Raw genomic sequence first — 25000 nt, 5'->3', positions numbered from 1 at the left:
CCATACCCTAGGCCTAGAAAGTCTACAACCCCTAGGTCTAAATGAGGATTTCGACATGAGTGTTATGCTATGAATTAATTACTTTAGATTTATATGTTCTATGCTATATGATGGCTACTGCCTGATGTCTCCATGTTTGTAGCATTTCTCTATCGTTTTTTGTTCTGCTATGTATATAGATTGTAAATATTTGTTTTTGGTGTTTCCTGTCTCATGAACACTTGTGTATGTTTTTGTAGTCCACTAAATCTAAAGGCCAATGCACACGGCGTGCAATTTCTGTTGCACGACAACATTCCATTGCAATGCACACGGCGTGCGATGCAATGTTGTTGCACCGCAGAATTCCATTTTCAACTCACACCATTGAAGTCTATGAAGTCTATCATAAAAAATCGCATCCCAATGCACACGGCGTGCGATGCAATTTCTGTTGCAGCTCAACATTCCATTCTCAATTGTTACGTAGTCGGACCAGGCAGGCTGATTACAATAGGCTCTACCAATATTGCTTGCCTTGCTTCCACAATTTCTACAAGATACAACTGGACACATTGTGATAAAATATGTGGGTCCCCTGATTTAGGGGTATTGGTAAAATGTCAGGAGAGGGAGCGCACAAAACACACAGCCAGAAAGGTGTATTATAAAAGCCACTTTATTATTATGGGCGATGATCAGGCAGACATAGATTCGGAGGACGGAGACAGTCCAACATCTAGCTATTCACCCTAGGACTCAACTTCCACAACTGATCATGCATCTCAATTAATCATCATAAATATACAGTAGTACAAATTAATCTCATTCAAATAATCATAGGCCTATAAATAAGACAAACATTGGACATATTGGCTGAATAGTAAATAATTAAAAGGGCACGTAACTCGCCGGGTATTTGAGACCCCCCCGTGGGGTCTGAGCGGTGCACTGCCAACCGATGAGGCTCAATATGTAAGTCCGTCTGCACTCTTACTAGTGTTTTGATGCTAGCTCCGAAATGTTAGCTAGCCAGCTAGTCACCTCTTTGTTTGTGAGCCAGGGCCAGCCAGGTAGAAACAAACAACTGTTACAATTAATTTGGTTCCGTTTGTATTGGAAGCTGTTATTAAACAGTTTATAACAGTACAGTACCCTAATAGACTAGTGTTTTGATGCTAGCTCCGAAATGTCTCCGCTCCGCCTCCAATCTCTCCCAGATCCACGTCAAACTCCTGTCTGTTCAACCTGAAGTAAGTTGCCTGGAACTAGCGGTCCTCCTGTACACTACAGCCTCAACTGTTGACCAAGTTGAACTCTCATTTCATTGTGAGACTGCAGCATCTCGTAGTCCCACAACCAACCTCCTCCTTTTTACGTTATGGAAAATGAGTGGATGCTCAGCAAGCTACCTCTCTATGATCGAAAGACGCATGTAAAATGTATGCTCCAGTCTCTCCGTTATGAGTGACTCAATTAATTTAGATAGACCAGTTGAAGTTTTCCCAATGGTCCCATTGTGATGCAATAATCCGTCGCACCACAAACTTTTACAAAATTTGCAAAATTTGACAGTGCGACAAAACTCGCACGCCGTGTGCTTTGTCCCATTCAAAACGAATGGAATCGAATTTTCGCCGTGCGATTAAAATCGGGGCCGTGTGCATTGGGATGCGATTTTCTCATAGACTTCCATTCAAACTTCAAAATAGAATGTTGTCGTGCAACAAAAATCGCACGCCGTGTGCATTGGCCTTAAGACTACAATTAAAAAAAATGTTTATTTTAAAAAATCAGTTGCTAACTTGTTCTCGCTTTCACCAGCTGCTATCACAAATGTTCACAGTGAGAATCCGGGCCAAAGCAAGATGTCTGAAGTGGCTGTAAAAGAACGGAACGCTGCATGTTTGATAGATTGGCTTTTCTCTGAGATAGAGGAAAAGCTTGTCTGCCTATCAAACAAGGAGAAGCATGTAAAAATGTATGAGAAGCATGTCTGTGTGCACGTGTGTGAGTGTGTGTGTACAGTACAGTATGTGTGTGGTCTGTGGTGTGTGTGTGTGTGTGTGTGTGCTGTATGTGTGTGGTCTGTCGTGTGTGTGTGTGTGTGTGTGTGTGTGTGCGCGTGCATGTTGAGGGGTGTGGTTGAGCTTTCTGGAGCGATTCCATCTAGAGAATCCTCCGGAAGCCCACTGACCTCCCAGCAGATCCATATTCGTAGCCCCGGGGGAGGGGGCGGCAGCTGCACTAGGGGGAGGAGCCAGAGTCACACCCGGCTCTGTGGCTGCAGCTGTGGGCGTGGCCGCCGCAGGAGAGGGGGCGGAGTCTACAGCAAGGGTGGGGTCAGGAAGCATGGGCTCGCCCATTTCTGCAGGTACCAACCCCCAAAACAAGGTCCCAAAACAACCCCAAATAAAACAACCCCAAAGAAAACAACCCCAAAAATATCCCATAGGAACCGAAGCACCCCCAAAAAAACAGGAAACAAATCAACCCCAAAATGCCCCAGAGGAGCCAAACCAATGAAAAAGAAGTACCAACAAAGAAGTACCAACAAAGAAGTACCAACAAAGCCCGTATTGGAACCAAATCAAGATCCCAAAAAATCAAGGAAAGAGCCCCCATATGAACCAAAACAAACGAGGGATATGCAGAGGAGGGAGGGAGAGCAGGGGGGAACAAAGAAAGAGAGAGAAAGAAAGAGAAACACTACTGAGACTAGGACCAGAGAGTGAGAGAGAGAGAGAGCAACACTATGAAACACACAGGGAGGAGGCTATCTAGGAACTGGCATGGTAGTCTGGCTGAAGGTTAAATACACTTGACTAGAGCTTAGTGCCAGGAGGAATTGTGGGATAGCACTCACCTGATCCGAGGAGGTCTGTGGCAGCAGTCCCAGGAAGGCACAGGGACAAGGGCAACGTTTCATTAAAGGAATCTTAATTAAAGAATCTGACCTTTAAATAAGGATGAATCGACTAATTTAGGACTTGATTAAACTGGGAAGCAAGTTAATCTCTAAAAGAGGAAAGACAGAAATACCCAAATAAAAGATATATCAATACTAATGTTATCTGTAATTGTTAGTCAAGTTTGTAGTTCTATTGAGTCAGTTTGTAGTTCTAGTGAGTTAGTTTGTAGTTCTATTGAGTCTGTTTGTAGTTCTAGTGAGTTTGTAGTTCTAGTGAGTTTGTTTGTAGTTCTAGTGAGTCAGTTTGTAGTTCTAGTGAGTTTGTAGTTCTAGTGAGTTTGTTTGTAGTTCTAGTGAGTTAGTTTGTACTTCTAGTGAGTCAGTTTGTAGTTCTAGTGAGTCCTTTGTAGTTCTAGTGAGTCAGTGTGTAGTTCTAGTGAGTTTGTAGTTCTAGTGAGTTAGTTTGTAGTTCTAGTGAGTTAGTTTGTACTTCTAGTGAGTCAGTTTGTAGTTCCAGTGAGTTAGTTTGTAGTTCTAGTGAGTCCGTTTGTAGTTCTAGTGAGTCAGTTTGTAGTTCCAGTGAGTTAGTTTGTAGTTCTAGTGAGTCCGTTTGTAGTTCTAGTGAGTCAGTCTGTAGTTCTAGTGAGTCAGTTTGTAGTTCTAGTGAGTCAGAGAGGGAGGTTACCTCCCCAGGACATGGGGGCTGCTGATGCTCCTACTGAGGGACCAGAGGAGGAGAGAGGATCCAGATCCAACAGAGAACTACAGAGAGAGAGAGAGAGATGCAGGGAAAGGGATAGAGAGAGAGAGGGAGAGAGAGAGATGGAGGGAAAGGGATAGAGAGAGAGAGAGGGAGAGAGAGAGAGAGAGGGAGAGAAAGAGAGGTAGAGAGAGGAGGGAGAGAGAGAGAGAGAGGGAGAGAGAGAGAGAGAGAGAGAGAGAGAGAGAGAGAGAGAGAGAGAGAGAGAGAGAGAGAGAGAGAGAGAGGAGGGAGAGAGAGAGGGCGGGTAACAAGAAAGTGTGGGGGAATATGGAAAGGTTGAGAGAGAGAAAGGATTTTTTTTTAAGTTTAACATACTGTATCACAACTAGTAGATACCGATAGTCTTGCAATCACTTTTCTGAGACACAAATGTAACAGACTGAATCCTAAAATGTAGCGGTGTACGGTTGGTGAGTCAGGAAATTAGGTAAAGGTGCCACACAGGAAGTGGTCACTCACTCTGAAGCGGCCTCTTCAGGCGGCGGTGCCAGAGTGGGGACGGCATCTGCACTTTTGGCGGGAGTGGAGGTCGGGGACACGTTATTGGTGGGAGACCCCTGGAATCCAGAGAGGGAGACCTCTGTTAGTGTCTCATTGTGAACACAAACCCAGGAGAGACAGATAGGATGAGAAAATATACAATTCTAATTCACAACTCACCTTTGTTGGAGACCTGAAAGAGAAGGAGACAATTTAAATCTTTATTGCCACAGAGCACGATAACATTTAAAGTGTTTCATTTTAGAAAATGTATGACACTTGATGTTTACAACGTTATTACAATGTTATAAAAACAAATTTTTCAGGGGAGTGAAACTGTAATGGAAAGGGGCTCCATTTTGGAGGGCTTAACACTAGAACAGCCATGGGATCGCCATTCATTCCACCGCAATCAGGTGTGAAACAGCACCAGCAGATTTTAACATGGAGAAGAGTGTACTGACGGACAAGGATCGCTGGAGGGCGATGTCACACAAGGCCGTCTGCCAGGCTCTTGACACGATGACGTTTCACATTAGGGTTAGCTGTACGTCTGTACGTGCCCCCCGGAAGCAGGGGCTGAATTTAATCCGCCAACGAAACGATAGATTGAGACTGCGGGAGCTTTACTAACGAATTAAGGTTTATTATAAAAAAATAATAGTAATAAATATTGCAATATTGTGATAATGTATTATTTCACTGCCTCAGAAAGTCTACTTTTTACTTGGAAGAATTGACGTGAACATTGCAAGTAAATAAAAATGTTACTTGAATTATCTGTCTCTCTGTCTGTGTTCGTTTGTAGTAGAAATATCACATCTGATCACATCTATGTAAAGACATTTCGCTGCAACATGAACACACTATATTTTCACTTTTCACAACAGCTATTTTCATTTCATTTATAATGTGCAGTAAACAAACAAAATAATTTATACTCTCTGCAATTGGCTACTATACAATGGTGCCAAAATCAACTATCCAAATATGACGGGGTGACACAGACGGGGTGAATTGTATGAATGAAAGTCACGTCCTACACCACTGAAATAAACAAGAATAACTAGTTTCTAAAGAGAGTTCCATTCACTTGATGTAATGGATCATGCGAGGGGGAGCGTAATCGTATTCATGATGATTGCTTGCCGATCAGCAAACAAAGCATTCTACCATCCCCCCCTCACTTCCCACCAGAAAGGCTGTACTCAGCCTGGTGAGGCAGATCTAGTGAAGACAGTGAAGACAGACAGGAAAGGCCACCAGTATATCATGTATTGATAATGTATTATTTCACTGCCTCAGAAAGTCATTCGTCGTGTGAAATGACGTGCGTTGTGCATTGAATGACACTATTTACAACGCTGTACATTTTCAAATAATGCAATAGGATATATATATATATTAATTTACAGAAACACCATCATGAATGGAAATACGCAAGAGTGTGTAATTGACAAATAAAGTTTGTGTGTTGTGGTGACACCACGTAAATACACATCACTCAGGCAGGAGAGAGAAAGAGTTGGGGGCACAATATCATTCAGTTGAATGATTGTACAGTTGTCTATAGGCAAGAAGGGGCTTTAGTTGGCGAGCGGACATGCCACATATCATCCCCGTACCGCCATCCCACATGTATTCATCATCATTTTCAATATATGTTGTATTGTCTGAACGAACATTTATAATTGTACATAGGCTACACATGGCCCAGGGGGGTTCGTTCGTTTTGTTTTGATTGCATAATGTGGCTGTACACTTGTAGTGTAATGTAATGTTATTGGTTTATATATATAAACAATATTATTATATACAATATTATTTTGTAATAATATTGTCAGCCAGCCCCTGCAACTGCTCACGGGGGTTCGTTCGTTTTGTTTTGATTGCATAATGTGGCTGTACACTTGTAGTGTAATGTAGTGTAATGTAGTGACAAATAAACTTGAGGCTTGAGTGATCTCACAGGAGCGCGTATAGCCTCTGACTAGCAGGTCTGACTATAGGAAGAAGATTTTGTGTGCAGGAAGAAGGTCTTTCTTGTGATTACATATTCATAGAACAGAATATTCTGGGAATTTTTGAAGATGAGTGGAAATTATCCAGGCATACTACGGACGAACACGGAGAGACAGATATTTCAAGGAACATTTTTATTTACTTGCAATGTTCACGTCAATTATTCCAAATAAAAAGTATGGTAACAAATAAACACCAATATATAAAAAAGGGGACACACACTGTGTAAATATAGGACAGTCTGCGTAAATATAGAACAGTCAGCACTTCCAGCACACCATTGCTGGCTGTGTGCATGTACCACAGACAAATCTTCCACACGACTGGCAGATCTTGATCGCTTTGTTCCCATGACACCTGGCGCCTTGACACTTTTTTTTTTTCACCTGTGGGGGTGTAGGTGGCCTGTCGAGTTGCAGTCGCCTTCTCGCTGCTGGTGTAGAAGGAAGCCTTGTCATTACCAGTGGCTCACACAGCTCCCCTGCTAGCTTATGAATGAATTGCTTCCTGGTTATACTGATGCCCATGCACTGGCTGTACAGAATGTGTGCATTAATTGCAGCCATGTCCAAAATGTTGTAAAACACAGCTACAGGCCAACGGCGGGTCCCTCCTTTTACTGTATATTTCCTCGTCATCTGGTCCAGAACATCAACACCGCACTTAGTGCTGTTGTAGTAGGCAACCGTTTCAGGCAGTTTCTTTGGGCCATCATTAGTAGAAACTGTCTGATGCAGTGTGCTGAGGAGGCAAACATTTTTTTTAGGTTTCGCCTGGTAAACTGTGAGTGTGGCTTCTCCAGCCCTCAGCACCTTGCTGGAAAATCTTTCAGTCTGTGCCCGTGTACATGGGGGCAACTCCCGTCTGATTTTATTAATTGTGCCAACAATTGTGGTTTGTTGGGCCAAAAGGGTGTTTGCCAGTGGCAAGGAGGTGAAATAATTGTCTGTCGTGACATTTCTTCCTTTGCCCACGAACGGCTCCATCAGACGCAGCACAACATTGTCTGATAACCGCTGACCGGCCGGCCTGCTTGCATCTTTCCCTAGGTAGGGATGTGCGTTCAACATGTATTTGGTGTCCACGTCCGCTGCAACCCAGAACTTTATGCCAAATTTGTCAGGTTTATTGGCCATGTATTGTGTGAAACGACATCTTGCTTTGGTCGGGAACAACTGTTCATCCACGGTGATGTTGTCACCAGGTGTGTATGATGCAATGCTGTTTTTCACAAATGTATCAAAAATTTCTGAAATCATGGCAAATCTATCCACCGGAACGCGGGCGGCTCGTGTGTTCTTGTCGTCAAAGCGTAGATAGCGCATGATATCTCGGAACTTCTGGCGACTCATTGTGTCCTTGAAGAAATCGACTCCGAGATGTGATGACCAGCAGTCATCCATCCTCACGGACTTGGCATAATAAACTCCTTTGAAGTAAAGGAGACCGACGAATGCCTTTAGTTCGTCCATTGTCAAATTGAACTTCTCAGCATTACTCCGGTCAGCTTCTGCCTGAGTGTACTTTAGAATCTGTTGCCACATTTCCGTGTCAATCAGACACAGTAGACTGCTCAACGGACTTGTAATGTTCGATTTGGCATAACGAGTCGGGCCTGGAGCTGTCTTTATGATATTGGCCTGTCGTTCTCTGCCTCTCCGAGCGCCTGGGTTGCGCTGTGTTGGGCCTGGTTGCTCAGTCCACACTGTGCCGTCTCGGCCCTTCTCTTTCGTGGCTTCACATGCGTCCTCAGTGTCACAGTCGCATTCGGAAGCATCTGCGTCTGATTCAATGACATGATCGCCTGCTGCCTGTAAGACACAAGAAACTATTAGTTGAACGAATGAATGGTCTTTATTGTAATTTATACAGTAACAAGTACAGTACAATCTACTATAGAAACACTTGATGTACGCTATGCTATAAATAAGGAATAACTTTTCCTGTAAACATATAAATATCCTATCTTTTCCTATCATAAACCAGTTCACTATGCTGTAAATACCCTAACTTTTCCTAAACCTTATGTAAACATATAAATATCCTAACTTTTCCTATATAAACCTTATGTAAACATGGGTTGTCCTATTGCACATAAATATCTTGACTTTTCCTAGATAAGCCTTATGTAAAAACATTTCACATTGTTTTAATGTAATTATGCACAGAAAAACAATAGCCTATATGATGCAATTTGGGACAGTGTTGTTATCTTACCATGATAATTCGCTCATCATCTCCTGATCCTCCATCTGACTGATCCGCTTGCACGTCATGTATGAATGCTAAAACCTCATCAGGTTGCCAATGGCGTCTCTGGAACTCTGGACGACTCATCACAGCAAAAAACGAGGAGGTGTGCTCTCTAGACTGTAATGCAGGCTAATTTATAGGAATAGGTGTGTTCATATGCAAACATACAATGAAGTTTATTTGTCATGTTGATAGGCTATAGGGGACGGTTGATCATTTCTCGATCGGTTCGCCTATGTATATCACCATATTTTTCAATATAAAACGGAGGTCCGATATATGCCAGACATACTCGAAAGTAATGCATTGTATTTTACAAGGCGGGAAGCTACATGATGGCTTTGCGATCGTTACCATCAACGACCAATTCAAAAACCCATCAACATTGGAATGTGTCCATTCACATTTGAATCAACGTCGGTCAAAATGGGTGTGTGTCACATCATAATGTGATCCTACTACCATAAGCATTGAACTACAAGTCAAAATGTAATATTATTAACTCTGTGACTGCCAAACCTGGAAAATTCCGTGTTTTATGATTTATGCAATATTATCATACAGTAACGTTGGATCAATGTTATATACGTTATCTGTCTGGAGTCTGCAAGACCGGAGGAGTCTCTCTTTTAGGGTCGAATTCAGCTCTACATACTACCGTAAATAGTATGCGAGATTCCTCGAGAGAACTCTCATGTTCTGACGTTAGTAACAATATTACTAAAACGATATTTTTTGCTATTTAGATGTTGGATGTATTTTGTCAACAGTACATAGCCAAGAGTTTGCTGCACAACTTAGTCACCGTCGCGGGGGGCACACGTTGTGCTCGTGTTCGGGCTTCGGCGCTGTGTGGGACTCATGTTTGTGGCATGGCGGTGGGGATGCATAAGATATGTATATGTCTGAATGATGGTTGATTGCTATTATTGAAAAGGAAGGTGATGGGTGTTGCAGCATTGTGTTGCCGTGGTCATCCGTGTTCCCGCTGTGGGGGGTGGCAGCGTTCTGTGGATGATTGTGGTAACGCAGTGTTGCAACAGGCATAATCATCGTGACATCATTTGACATCACCGCTAAGCAGCATGGGTAATGTAGTATAATGTTCGAAAACGATTATTATAAAAATTTTGTTCACTGCACACTATAAAATGAACACACTGAGGATTGAAACAAACACAATTATTAATACACTCTGCAATTGGCTACTACAATGTTGCCAAAATCAACTATCTAATGTTCGAAAACGAGTGTACAAATATTAATCTGTGTATATATCTATGTAGGCTACAACCATCTTGCCTGTTGTGTATTACAGTTATTATTATTATACACAACAGTGTTGTGTTATGTGTTGTGTATATGTGAGTGAGACTGTGGTCTACAGTGATATACAAAAAAGACATTATATACAATATTATAAATATATATATTTTTATAATATACGTTGATGAGTACAGGCAGCACTATAGACAGGCAGCACTTCAAACGTCTGAAGGGATTGGGAGACATACTGTACAGTTTATAATTTTCATAACTGTCTGTACATATACATATCTTATGTATCCCTATTGCTTTATTTAGCCTATATATGTTTACAAATATCAGTCTTATCCACTGAAGCCCCTTGTGTGTGTCCCCTTGTGTGTGTGTGTGTGTGTGTGTCCTTGCTCCCTCTGCTGATATAAAAGAGAATTGCAGCCTTGGAGAAAAAGATGGCAGCTGAATTCCAATGCAAATACACAGACACACACAGAAATACTGCAAAATCGCTTTATACTAACTCGATTTTGAAAATGTAAAGATGCTGGGTGGTAGAACGCACATATCTAGGAAAAGTCATGAAAGGAGGGTCCTGAAATTTGATCGAGTGCAAAGGTAGATTTTTTTTTTGTACTCACTGGTGCTGTTTAACACCTCACGGCTGCTCTAGTGTTAAGAAACATTGGGAGGAAACTCTAAACAGATATCTTACAGCTTTTAAAATATATATATATTATGTTACGGTACATGTGGGAAAACTAGGGTTAGGGTTAACATGAAAAAAACAGTGCTTTTCTTTAAAAAATAAGGCCATTTCTAAGTGACCCCAAACTTTTGAACGGTAGTGTATCGACCACTGTGACTCCCAACAGTCAAGACCCGAAATAAATAATGTATGCTCACCCTTCACTGTGATCCCCACGGATGGAGGAGAAGGAATGCAGAGGAGAAGGATTAAAGGAAAATAAAGACAGGTCCAACTGAGGGATGCTACACTAGAGTGCTGCTGAGGCAGTAGCTGCCTCTTAGTCTTGCGTTGCCAGACGTTCCAGTCCTGTTAGTCTTTTTGAAGTCCGGAGGATTCAGTATGTTGGGGTGTGTGTGTGTGTGTGTGTGTGTGTGTGTGTGTGTGTGTGTGCGTGTGTGTGTATGTTGGACTTGGAAAAGCAATTTCCTGAGCTGACAATGCTAACAAGGTATATTTTGAAAAAAACTGGACATTGGACAAGTTTATCAAAACAAGTGCAAAAAGGAGTTTTTCATTAGTTTTGATTACATAACCTCTATCCACCATTTCCAAGTTGCCAAAAGTGCACTGGAGTGCATTTACTCTTCAACTACAGCCCTGCTAGTACTGTGTGTGGCCTCTCCACACATTAAAGTGACTGTCAAGATAAAATACTTCTTCTTACCCCTTCTTGCCCTCGAGGCTGTTCATGTGTGTCTCCAGAGACTCCAGGATGCTGCTGGGAGCCTGGGGGGGAGAAACACCCAGTCAGAAGACACCAATGAGAGAGAGACAGACCGACTGGATTCATTCCTAACCTCTGCTCTCTAACGTCCCTGTGCGAGGCCGCAACTATAAATAACACAGCACTCTAGACCGCAAGGCTGGAACTCACTTCTCCACACCATCTGCCAACTCACAGGCCAGTAGAGAAGGTAACACACACACACACACACACAGGCACGCACGCGCACACACAGCAAACATGTTTATTTAGATCAGCTCATGAGTGCAACATGCCAACACCTCATCCTCCAAACAGGCACTCTGCCAGGACACCCTGCGTCTCCATGGTTACCATGTCACTGTCCTCGGACCCCCTAGGCTTAAAGGGACAGTCTTCGTCTTCAGAGTCTGCTAGATCCACCACTACCCCGGGGTGCAAACACTGGGTGGGCATGGGGAGGGGACATTATGATGGATGAGACAGTGTGTGTGTGTGTGTGTGTGTGTGTGTGTGTGTGTGTGCGTGTGCGTGTGCGTGTGTGTGACTTATCAGACCATAGACACTCATTATGAATATACAGTAATGTGTATGCAGAAGCATGCAGAAGCATTTTGCTATAACAAAAACATAAGATCTGGTGACTTACATAGTTGATGTCAGGAATGTCGTTTTTGTCAACTCCGATTGTCTGTAGGGGGTGGAAGAGAAACCGAGAGATTATTGTGAGAAAACACATAAAATGATACATTAATGTGTATAATGGTACAATAAACTGCTTACAACATTATTGTAATATGATGATTATATTAGATTGTCATTGCACAGATAAGAGTACTGAGACAACAAAATGTATTTTGGCATCTAATCAAAAGACATGATACTATAGACAATGCATGGAATTACAGTGGTATTACAGTGAATATAAATAAATGAATATAAAAGTGAATATACATGAGGTGAATTAGGGCTGCACGATTTGGGGGGAAAATCGAATTGCGATTATTTGGACAGATATTGCGATTGCGATTTAATTTGCGATTATAATTTTTTTAAATAGCAAAAAAAAAAAAAAAAAAAAGGAAGGAAGTTTTTGTAAAGTGTGGCCATATCTCCGGCTAGGAAGGTCGTATCAACGTGCAGTTTGTTTGTACGTCTTCAGGGGACTTAGAGGCTCCCTCCTCTAGCACCCCCACAGCCCGAGCTACGAGTGAAAGAACTAAACTTACATTGGGTTGCTTTAAAGTTGGGTTGCTTTAAAATCAAGCTTCAGATTAAAACATGTGATGGAGCATTACTAACCTGACTCAGGTGGTTTGTTTCACACAACCATCTAGGAAAGCTTAATTGGAAGCTGTTTGGAAAAGGGCAGGTACTTTCAAAAAATACTTGGCAGGTGATTGGATGAATCTGTCTATCACCTTCTATCATGGGCTAATTTCAGAGAACATTACCACATGATACCATCAAACTGTTAACTGCTCTTATGCCATCAAACTGTTCTAATGCAAGGATGAGAACTTAAAAGATATGAATTGGAACAACATATTTATGTATGTTTTTTTTAAACAGCTGCCATTTTGTTTCTCTCAAGTGTCAATTTTTTTTGAACAATTCCAATATGAAAATAAAATAGGACCTTTCTACAAACAAGGTTATTTAATTATGGCTCAGGAGCAGCATCTAAATATTGCACATACTGCAATCAAGTTAAATAAAGTGATAATAAAAATGTCCAGTAAAAAAGAATAGGTCCTTTCTGTAAACATTGAAATAGATAAAGCTCTTCAACTCGTCGTAATGTAGGCCTATGTAAGTGCACGGCTCGACCGCAGATCGGTTGTTGTTGCATAGTACTCCACATGTTTCAGCTCCGTACGTGCGGGATGGAATCACATTATCGTGGGGTAGTGGTGGTCTAGTGGATAGTGAGTTGGACTTGTGATCGGAAGGTTGTGAGTTCAAATCCCGCCTGAAACCACACCACTACTAGTGTGCCCTTGAGTAAGGCACTTAGCCCTCAGTTACTCCAGGGGGAATGTCCCTGTAATTCGTAATTGTAAATCGCTTTGGATTAAAAGCGTCTGCTAAATGGCAAAAAATAATAATAATCGCGATTTCGATTGAAAATCGATTAATCGTGCAGCCCTAAGGTGAATATCAATATGATAAGTACAGTTATGATATGTACAGTATGATATGTACAGAACAAGGGTAATAGGTCTTGTGGTATGTAGCATATATGTACCATGTATAATTAGAGCCTTGTATATCGTCACCTTCTTAAAATAATGGCTTACGTCACTTTTGAGGAAAATTCCGTTTTTGCCTAAATTATCATAATTTGATATTATATAATTTAATATAATCTATATTATTTAAAAAAATTACAATAATTTACAAAACAAAAATGTAACATTTTGGTTCAGTTTATTCTGTTTTTCTCAAAGCTTGAAAATATTACTTAAAATATAAAATATGACGTAAGCCATTATTTTAAGAAGGTGACGATATGGTACAGTAAGAACAGGTTCGGGTCAGCACCTCAGCAATCTTCATGAACTCGCCAATTTTGGTCACCCTGGTCAAGAACCTCTTGTAGATCTCCAGAGATTCTTTGCAGTCCGACTTCTTCATCTTGAAATACTTCTCTACAGACATACAGTGACAGGGTCAACAAAGTTAAATGTGCATGTTAAGCTTTGATTTAAAAATCTCTTTTATAGGATCTTTATTTTACCAGGTGAGTCAAGTCAAGAACAAATTCCTGCTCAAACTTCTGATTTGAGATACAATCATGATGAACAATGCTATCACCAAACTGTCTTATTCATAAATGTCCCCTTGGGCATTTAATTAGCTAATGCTATGGAATACATTTTTATGATGCAATTTGTATTATAACACAGAAACAACAAATAAGAGATAACTAAACCAGTACACACGATGGGAGTGGGGGGGGGGGGGGGGTTGGGGGCCTAAATGGGGGGGGGGGGGCAAACAATGTGTGTACAGGTGCATCTAAAAAAATATTGAGGAAAAGTTGATGATTACGGCTTACTTTGTTTTTGCACAAATGACTGCATCAATGCGGTGTGGCATGGAGGCAATCAGCCTGTGGCAAATGTTGGAAATCAAAGTCTGGAGGAAGAGTGGAGAGGCACAGAATCCAAGTTGCTTGAAGTCCAGTGTGAAGTTTCCACAGTCAGTGATGATTTGGGGTGTCCTCTGCTGGTGTTGGTCCACTGTGTTTTATCCAGCCCAGAGTCAACGCAGCCGTCTACCAGGAGATCTTAGAGCACTTCATGCTTCCGTCTGCTGACAAGCTTTATGGAGATGCTGATTTCATTTTCTAGCAGGACCTGGCCACAGTGCCCAAACTACTAGTAACTGGTTTAATGGTTCAAACTACTAGTAACTGGTTTAATTACCATGGTGGTATTGTGCTTGATTGGCCAGCCAACTCGCCTAATCTGAACCCCATAGAATCTATTGTCAAGGGGAAGATGAGAGACACCAGACCCAACAATGCAGATGAGCTGCAGGCTGCTATCACAGCAACCTGGGCTTCCAGAACACCTCCACAGGGCCACAGGCTGGTTGCCTCCATGCCACGCCACATTGATGCAGTCATTTGTGCAAAAGGAGCCCAGACCAAGTATTGGGCGCATAAATTAACATACTTTTCAGAAGGTTGACATTTCTGTATTTCTGTATAACATTTCTGTATACAATTATTGGTCTTATTATGTAGTAAGTAATAATAATCTCAAATATTTTGAGATACTACATTTTAGATTTTCATCAGCTGTAAGCCGTAATCATCAACATTAAAACAAAAACGGCTTGAAATATTTCACCTTATGTGTAATGAAACTAGAATATATGAACATTTCACTTTTTGAATTAAATTACGGAAAATAACGATTTTCCACAATATATATATATTTTTAGATGCACCTGTATTGTATATAACTTTTCCATTTTAATAAAAACAAACAAACAAACACCAGAAAAGCCCAGCGAACCTAAAAGATTAATGACGCCATCATTGTAGGAGGCGAACAGCTTGACCAGGTCCTTGAACAACAGCAGGAACCCAGCATTGATGATACCGTTGTTCAGATCCTTCGGATGGACCTGAGAGAGAGGGGGGGGGGGAAAGAGAGAGAAAGAGAGAGAGGGAGAGACAAAGAAGGGGAGGAGAGAGAAAGAGAGAGAGACAGAGAAGGGGAGGGGAGAGAGAGAGAGAAACAGAGAGAGAGAAACAAAGACGGGGAAGGGAGAGAAGGGAGGGGAGAGAGAGAGAGAAAAATAGTGCTATTTGTATTGATGCATAGTTAACCAATACTACAAATGATCCAGAACCTAAGACCTCAGAACCAAAAGTCCACAGATCAACATCAAACAGCCAAACAGGACCAGAGGTCTGACAGATCATGGCCGACCCCTTCCACCCCGGCCACGGCCTCCTCACCCTGCTTCCCTCTGGAAGAAGGTTGCGGCTGCCTAAGGCACTGAAGGCCCGCCACAGGCTCAGTTTCTTCCCCTCAGCCGCCAGGCTGCTAAATGACTCTGGCTTCCCCCTCCCCCCCGCCTCCAAGTCTGCCCAGGACTGAACATGCACTAGACCTTGAATAACTCTGCACTGCACTTTATTTACAGCACTATCATGCACTGTCTGTCCTGTGTTGTCCTGTGTTTGCCTGTTTTTGCATTTGTATTGTACTTGTTTTGTTCATATATATGTGAAAAAAGCATAAATGCACCTTCTGTAATGCCAAAGCAAATTCCTATATGTGTCAAGCATAATGGCAATAAACTTTATCTGAATCTGACTCACATCAAACTCCAGCAGTGTGTCGATCTCCGTCTGCAGGATGGGCATGCCTTTCAACAGCTTATCAGGAGCCATGGTCCTCATCACTCCCTCAGCACTGAGGGCACAAACACACCCAGAAAGATGATGAGGGTGATGAGGTGGGCCTCAGAGTGGAGATGAACAACAGCACTAGGGCCTCAGGGATGAGGTGGGCCTCAGAGTGGAGATGAACAACAGCACTAGGGCCTCAGGGATGAGGTGGGCCTCAGAGTGGAGATGAACAACAGCACTAGGGCCTCAGGGATGAGGTGGGCCTCAGAGTGGAGATGAACAACAGCACTAGGGCCTCAGGGATGAGGTGGGCCTCAGAGTGGAGATGAACAGCAGCACTAGGGCCTCAGGGATGAGGTGGGCCTCAGAGTGGAGATGAAGAACAGCACTAGGGCCTCAGAGATGAGGTGGGCCTCAGGGAGGAGGTGAACAAGAGCACTAGGGCCTCAGGGATGAGGTAGGCCTCAGGGAGGAGGTGAACAAGAGCACTAGGGCCTCAGGGATGAGGTGGGCCTCAGGGAGGTGAACAACAGCACTAGGGCCTCAGGGAGGAGGTGAACAAGAGCATTAGGGCCTCAGGGATGAGGTGGGCCTCAGAGTGGAGATGAACAACAGCACTAGGGCCTCAGGGATGAGGTGGGCCTCAGGGAGGAGGTGAACAAGAGAACTAGGGCCTCAGGGATGAGGTGGGCCTCAGGGGGGAGGTTTTTACAGTGAGATGATCAATGACAAGGTCAATTGAATTCAACAACAGCAAGAAAGGGTTTGTGGAGAGAAGGGAGAATACATAGAGAAGTGCAGACTGACAAGGGGGCGGGACAAGGGGGCGGGACTAAAAGGGACGTGCCTTTTTACCTAATAAAAGAGCCGCCTCTTTAAAATGCTAACCTGCTATTCACACACAACAACCACTAGTTGGCCGCTTGTAAATTAGCTTCCTACACAGAAAAACGGCAAAATAGCTTTATATTAGCTTATCCTGATGTGATTTTGAAAATGTAAGGATACTGGGTGGTAGAACGCATATATATAGGAAAGGTCATGAAAGGAGGGTCCTGAAATTTGATCAAGTGCAAAGATATCACACCTTTTTTTTACTCACAGGGGTCAAATGACCAAAAGACCCTCATGGCTGATTACGTGTTAAAAGGCTCTTTGTCTGTTAGGGTTAGGGTGAGGGTTGGGGTTAGGGTTGGGGTTAGGGTTGGGGTTAGGGTTGGGGTTAGGGTGAGGGTTAGGGACAATACAGAGAGAAGTGTAGGGTGACAAGAGGGTGGGACTTAGAGGGGAAAACAAGGCCTGCTCATTGGCTGTTAGGAGCTGATTGACGCACCCCTTCTTGACCTTGGTGAAGTCGAAGGCCATCTGGCGGTAGGCGAAGGCCTTCTCGTTCAGGTAGCGGCCGTACCGCCTGATGAACGTAGACATGTCATATCCTGGGAGGACGCAGAGCAACATGTGAGTGGACCAATCTGACCGTATCTAGTCACTGTTGATCTATAATAATATTATTAATAATAATAACTTTATTTGTATAGCACCTTTCGCACAGATTATGCAGCTCGAAGTACTTTGACAGTTCAGCCCAATTATATAACAATAATGAATAGTTCAGCACAGCCATATCATAACCATATCACAATAATAAATAGAACAACTTTAATAAAGAAAAGAGACAATAAAATAATCCAAAACAGTCAAAAGTCGCAATGAAATAAAATAAAAGTAGGAATAATATGAATTTTCTTCATTGTATGCGGTTAAGGTTAAAAGGATGTGTTTTGACAAGCAGAGGAAATAACAATCACAGGGAGGCAGGACGTAGAGTTGTGTGTGTGTGTGTGTGTGTGTGTGTGTGTGTGTGTGTGTGTGTGTGTGTGTGTGTGCTTTTGTGCATGTGTTCACATGCGTGCACGTGTGTGTGTGTGTGTGTGTGTGTGTGTAGGTGTGTGTGTGTGTGTGTGTGTGTGTGGGCGGGCGTGCGTGCGTGCGTGCGTGCGAGTATATGTAGCCAAGCTGTCTCTGTAAATGAGTTCTCACTTACATCACTCATGTAAGCCTGTGAGTACAATACCGTGTGTGTAGTATGTGTACATTTCATGTCGGCACCTGTCCCTCATATAATTATCAGAGCAGTAATTTCCTCTCTCCCCAGATGGCCCTGTCTACTCCCCTCTTCCTGTCTCCTTCTGCTTGTCCAGATAGTCTTAGATCCGTTTATGTATTTGTGTTCTCATCTGGGAACAAATCCATCCATTTTACTGTCCACGCATGCAAGCACGCATGGATGCACACACACACAGACACACACAGACACACACACACACACGCACGCATGCGAACACATGCACAAAAGCGCACACGCACACACACACACACACACACACACACACACATACACACGCACGCACACACAAACAGACACACACTCTCACTTCTTACCATGAGAGCCGGTTTTGTCGATAAAGTTGCTGAGGTTGAACAGGGAGGTCCTGGAGGCCAGGTACTGGATGAACCTCTGAGAAAAGAGAGCAAATATACTGACAGTTTTTAACACCTTACAATAAAATAGTACACTTAACTGGTGCAAGACAGAAAAAACTAGAGAATAGAGGCATATCAAATAGAGCCAGACACAAAAGAGTATGTTACTCTACTATAGTCTTAATTGTACACAGTCCAACAAGCATTTGTAGGAAGCAACACAACAACCCAAAGAGTCATATCATGATAGCTTTCTAGCCTGTCTGTCAGTTAAAGAGTTGTTCACACCCTTCGTTGATAAACATTGTTTAAGTAGCTACACACCCGGTAGCTTTGCTATTTCCACAGCCTTAAAACCTTCCACATATTACATTACATTATTATATGATATTATTACATTAAAGCAACAACATCTATCTCATATTTCAAACAGGCATATAAAGTAAACACCATCTGATGGAAGGACCAAGAACTGCAAGAACTGATCCAACTCACATCTACCATCCTACTCCCTCCCTTCAGTCCTCTCCTCTGTAGTGATGTGTAGCTGTTCATGTTTTCCTGTTGTCTTCCTTCTGTGACTGTTCCCACTTTTACTTTCTGTATTGTTTATGTGATTCTGTCTTTTTGCGCTGCAGAACAGGAGCCTGCTGTAAACCAGTTTTAACCGAGTTCAGGCCAGTCTGAGTGTGGGTGCTTAAGATCGCACAGGGCGTGTGTGAAGCGGCAGTGCAGTACTGAGGTAGTAGTGCTTGTGGGTAGCGCATGCTGCATGCTGCTCCTGCTTGTTACTCTCTGCTTTCAGCCACGGCCAGCGGCTAGCCCCTCACAAGGGAGAAAAGAGGAGCCGAGTGCATAAGCCTCCTCCTGCCGGTACATAGCCTATCCACCGCCAAGACTCCTGCAGGGCCTCCACGCGGCCACACACGGTAACTGGGACCTTGCGGTCCCAGGCTAATCTGTGGGGGATCTCGGAGTACAGGGGCCCCCAGAGAGATGGCGCGCAGGCCCACCGATGTGTGGACACGCCCTGGCGCCTCTCACCCCTGTCCCAGCTATGGGTCAAATACTCCAGCTATGGGCCAAATAGCCCCAGCTATGGGTCAAATAGCCCCACTGCCTTGTGGGCCTATTGAGGCGAAGGCTACGGGAGAAAACCCCCTAACGAAAAATCCAACAGGTCAGCAGGCTGTAAGGTGGCAACCCCACCAGCTGACAACGGCTGCTTGGGCCAATCACCCACCCAGACGTAAAACTGATTGCTGAAACCGAAACCAGAACTAAGAAATCACACCTGAATCGGGCATGCCGCCCTACCAGTAGGAGACAAATGAATTCCTTGGGACAAACCCTAACGGAAAGCCCAAGGGAGGAAAGGCCTGCTCCAGTTCAAGTCCAATACCAGAGTAGGATGCTGGAACGTGAGAACTCTATATCAAATAAGAAAGTTAGCACAACTAGCAAAGGAGATGAGAAGATACAACATTAGTATAATAGGAGTAAGTGAGTGTAGATGGAACACCTTTGGGGAAGTCACCATCGCCACAGGAGAGAGGTTCCTGTATTCAGGAAAGGAGAACGAAGAGGATCCACATATGCATGGGGTGGGCTTAATTATCTCTAAAGATGATGCAAGAAGCCTCCTTGATTGGAAACCAGTTTCAGAGCGCATAATCACTGCCAGGTTCCTATCCAAGGGTCGTAACATCACCATCATCCAGTGTTATGCACCGACAAATTCTGCTGAAACTGAGGAAAATGAAAAGTTCTACCAACAACTACAAGCGCAAGTACAGAAGACCCCAAAGAGAGACATCCAGATAGTCATGGGAGATATGAATGCCAAGGTTGGAAGGGACAACAGGCACTGGATGAACGCCATGGGAACTGAAGGTCTCTGAGAAATGAACGAGAATGGAACCCTCTTTGCGGACTTCTGCTCTTTCAACGAACTGATCATCGGAGGAACTATATTCCCACACAAGCCCACACACAAAGCGACATGGATCTCTCCTGATCTAAAGACAGAGAACCAGATCGACCATATAGCAATAACAAGAAAATTGTGAAAACTGCTGCTAGATGTTAGGGTAAAGAGGGGAGCAGACATCGACTCTGACCACCACCTGCTGATAGGAGAGTTCAGACTGAAACTAGCTGCAAGGACAGGGGAAGGAAGTAGGACCCAGAGAAAATTCAACATCAGGAAACTAGGGGATCACCAGGTTAGACAGGAAGCAGGGCTTACACTTATAAACAGATTCCAAGCATTAGCAGAAATGGGAGATGTTGAGGAACATTGGGAAAGCTGCAAGAAGGCCCTCATCGACACATGTGAACAGGTCCTAGGCTATAGGAAAGGAGAAAGAAAGGACTGGATTGCAGATGACACATGGAAAGATATAGAGGAAAGGAAAAACCTCAAAAACAAGTGCAATAGGGAGCCAGATATGACCAAGAAAGGGAAATGGAGACAAGAGCACCAACAACAGAGCAGAGTAGTGAAGAAGAAGACAAGAAGGGACAAGAGGAGATATATTGACAACCTAGCATCTGAGGCAGAAGTAGCAGCGGGACAGAGGAACATGAAAGATCTCTACAGAATCACAAGACAACTAGCAGGGAAGAACAGAACCACTAGCCGACCGGTGAAGAATAAACAGGGACAACTCCTCACACAGGAAGCCCAACAGTTGGACCGCTGGAGGGAACACTTCCAAGAGCTCCTAAATAGACCTCCCCCAGAAACATCACCAGAGATCAGCAGTACACCATTGGAAATACTGAAGGTCAACTGTGGGAGGATCTCGAAGGGTGAAATAACCAGAGCCATCAAAAAGATGCAGGCTGGAAAAGCACCAGGAGTTGATAACATCCCCCCTGATATTCTGAAAGCCGATCCCAAAGCATCCACAGAGGTTCTATACCCCCTCCTCAACAAGATCTGGGATACAGAGACAACCCCGATGGAATGGAAAACAGGCTTAATGGTCACCATTCCAAAAAGAGGAAACCTTAGCGAATGCAACAACTGGAGAGGCATAATGCTTCTGTCCACCCCTAGCAAGGTTCTCTGTAGGATTATCTTAGATAGGATACAAGCAGCCTTGGATGACCAGTTGAGGAAGGAGCAAGCAGGTTTTAGGAAGGATAAGTCATGCACAGACCACATGGATACCCTGCGAATCATCATAGAACAGTGTGTTGAGTGGCAAAGCGCACTTTATATAAACTTTGTTGACCTCGAAAAAGCCTTCGATAGCCTGGATAGGGAAGTGTTGTGGAAGCTCCTAGGTCACTATGGCCTACCCTCTAAGATCATCAACGTAATAAAAGACATATACCAGGATTCCAATGGCCGGGTGATCTGCAAGGGTAAACTGTCAAACACCTTTGCCATCACGACAGGGGTGCGGCAGGGCTGTCTCCTTTCCCCTCTGATTTTCCTCATTGCCATAGACTGGATCATGAGAAGAACAACTGAAAACCATAGGACAGGAATCCAGTGGACCCCGTTCACCCAGCTCGAGGACCTAGATTTTGCAGACGACCTCGCACTACTCTCCGAAAACCACACACACTTGCAACAGAAGACAGATAGGCTACAGACTAACAGTGACCAGCTAGGACTCAAGATCAACATCGGGAAAACTAAGACCATGAAGCTAAACCAGAAAACACATGACCCAATCACACTCAGGGGAGAGGCCATAGAGGACGTGGAGAACTTCACATACCTAGGGAGCAACATCAGCAGGGATGGAGGAGCAGACAGGGACATAGTAGCACGCATCAGCAAAACACAAGTAGCCTTCAATATACTCAGGCCCATCTGGCTGTCCAAGCAACTCTCCAACAACACAACGCTACGGATCTTCAATACCGATGTGAAGACTGTCCTGCTCTACGGCTCTGAAACGTGGAGGACCACCGAGGGCCTCACAAGCAAGATCCAGGTGTTTGTCAACAAATGCCTGCGGTACATCCTCAAGCTGTGGTGGCCCATCAGAATCACAAATGAAGAGCTGTGGAGAATAACAAACCAGGACAGCATAGCTACCACCATCAAAAGGAGAAAGTGGAGCTGGATAGGGCACACCCTTAGGAAGGACTCCAACAACATCACTAGACAGGCCTTGGACTACAACCCGCAGGGGAAGAGGAAAGTTGGAAGGCCGAAAAACACCTGGAGACGTTCCACACTCCAAGACCTGAAGAACATCGGGGTGAGCTGGCAAGAAACAAAGGCCCAGGCCCAAAAGAGAGTGAGATGGAGAGCTCTGGTGGACGCCCTATGCCCCTCAACGGGGTGAAGAGGACTAACTCAGGCCAGTCTAAATGTGACTCATTTTAACACACCTGTAATGTGACTTTTAATATTTTCCTCTATAATAAGAAACAAACAAACAAACAAACAAACAAACAAAAGAGGCCAATGTGTAGTTGGAGCCCCTTTCTCAATGCAACATCAACAGCAGCTCCAACAACTAGAGTTCAGCACCATGGACAGCTACACTCACTGTGTTCTGGGACTCAGACCAACTCTCTAAAGCGGTATCCTTCCTTATGTCCCCTGAATGCGCTGGACAGAGGGAGGTCACATGGTGAGGCCTACTGGTTAGGCCTTCCCAATGAACCCTTAGTCCGTTGTCTTAGTACAGATGGGGTCGTTACTAAGCGACACTCAGAGCCTTGACCGACAGCAAAGAGAGGCAACCGTTGCGCTTTCTGACGTAAGACAATGCCCTTAGCCCCTACTTCTAGAGACTTCTATGTGTAGAGTTTAGATAATTATAAGACAATGCCCTTAGGCCCTACTTCTAGAGACTTCTATGTGTAGAGTTTAGATAATTATAAGACAATGCCCTTAGCCCCTACTTCTAGAGACTTCTATGTGTAGAGCTTAGATAATTATGAAGACATAAATGTATACATGTATAAGTGTAGCCAATTCAAGTGCAAGTATACCGTAAAAGGTGACACTCATCCAGTTTTTCGGATCTTTAAGAATTCACAGGAGAGCGAGGCTTAGAGTAGAGTTATGGCCAGAAACTGGTATGAAGGACCCAATAAAAATCACAAATATCCCAAGCAAGGATTTTTTTTTTTTTAATGACCAAACTACTGAGAATTATACGATAAATAAGTCAACATAGCAACCATACAGCAGGGAGCCCAGGGGGGACGGCGGCCACTGACCTCATTGCCATGGACACACATGTGGTGGGTAGTGACGAGAGCCTTGAAGACGACGACCCAGCTGGCGTTGGTCGCCCTCTCGAACAGCGTGTCGGCCATCTGGGGGATGTTCACGTTGGTGGCGTTGGTGGCTGAGATCAGATCTGGAACACATGCGGAGAGGGTAACGGTAAATGGTAAATAATAATAATAATAATAATAATATATTTTATTTGTATAGTGCTTTTCCTGAAAACGTTGCAGCTCAAAGTGCTTTAATCATGATATCCTCATCATTTAATAATTTAGTCATTTAAAGGCAATATTAAAAAGATGGGTTTTTAGTCTTGACTTGAACATATGTGCTGAGGTTGCATCCCTAATGTAAACTGGCAGTGTATTCCACAATTTGGGTTCATAAAATGAGAATGCGGCCTCACCAAATCTCTTCTTTTGTACATGTGGTACACAGAGAAAACCAGCATCAGAAGACCTGAGAGCTCTATTGGGCTGATATGCTAGCAAAAGGTCTTTCTGATATTCTGGTGCTGTGCCAGTGAGAGCTTTATAAACAAGCAGAAGGATCTTGAAATCTATTCTGAACTTAAGAGGAAGCCAGTGTAGAGTCTCTAAAATAGTTAGTTATATAGTTAGAGTTATATGAGCTCTTCTACTTGTGTCGGTTAAAACTCTCGCTGCTGCATTTTGGACTAATTGCAGCTTGCCAATAGCTTTCTTCGGAAGACCAGAAAGGACACTGTTACAATAGTCTATAAATGGACTGCACTTATATAGCGCCTTTATCCAAATCGCTTTACAACAGCCTCTCATTCATCCATTCACACACACATTCACACACCGATGGCGGCAAACTACCATGTAAGGCGCTGGCCCGCTCACTCACTGGGAGCAATTTGGGGTTCAGTGTCTTGCCCAAGGACACATCGACATGTGGCCAGCCGGGGTTCGAACCGCCGATCTGCCGACCTTGCGATCATTAGACGGCAGGTCTGCCTCCTGCACCACAGCCGCCCCATGGGGGTTGATATGACCGTCGACGATGGTACCTGGTAGACCAAGGGGTTTACGGGTGAAAGGTTAGTGACGCTGCCAAATCAAAGTGTTGGATTGTGAAGTTTTGTCCTTGTCCAGAGGCATTCAGGGTAAAAGAACCCAATGACGTGATTTTTGTTATTTGGGTGAACTATTCCTTTTTAATGCTGAGTGAAACTGCCGAGAGGTGTTATGTTGAGGAGATTTGTGTAGGCCTAATGGAGGAAATAGGATTTGATTAAAACATCTTGCGATGACTAATTCAGTGTGAGTAAGGTATTTTAATGGCC

General features: G+C 43.6%; 1 protein-coding gene across 1 annotated transcript in view; it reads right to left on the bottom strand.

Annotated features, from left to right (window-relative positions):
- The window catches only part of LOC308160379 (clathrin coat assembly protein AP180-like), a gene marked incomplete at its 5' end in the record, with an annotated part of 51210 nt that overhangs the window by 15740 nt on the left and 10470 nt on the right, over window positions 1-25000 (bottom strand). The window contains 13 exons of the mRNA XM_080534294.1: window positions 2177-2347; window positions 2846-2860; window positions 3576-3652; window positions 4113-4210; window positions 4314-4326; window positions 11084-11145; window positions 11772-11813; window positions 13667-13773; window positions 15151-15262; window positions 15966-16059; window positions 17329-17431; window positions 18438-18513; window positions 23679-23821. Coding sequence (XP_080390420.1) covers window positions 2177-2347; window positions 2846-2860; window positions 3576-3652; window positions 4113-4210; window positions 4314-4326; window positions 11084-11145; window positions 11772-11813; window positions 13667-13773; window positions 15151-15262; window positions 15966-16059; window positions 17329-17431; window positions 18438-18513; window positions 23679-23821 — 1113 coding nt within the window. The remainder of the gene's footprint in view (window positions 1-2176; window positions 2348-2845; window positions 2861-3575; window positions 3653-4112; window positions 4211-4313; window positions 4327-11083; window positions 11146-11771; window positions 11814-13666; window positions 13774-15150; window positions 15263-15965; window positions 16060-17328; window positions 17432-18437; window positions 18514-23678; window positions 23822-25000) is intronic.

Source organism: Nansenia antarctica (genome assembly GCF_963989245.1).
Source record: "Nansenia antarctica genome assembly, chromosome: 6".
In the NCBI taxonomy this organism is placed as follows: Eukaryota; Metazoa; Chordata; class Actinopteri; order Argentiniformes; family Microstomatidae; genus Nansenia; species Nansenia antarctica.
This window is presented reverse-complemented; position numbering and strand designations above follow the sequence as displayed.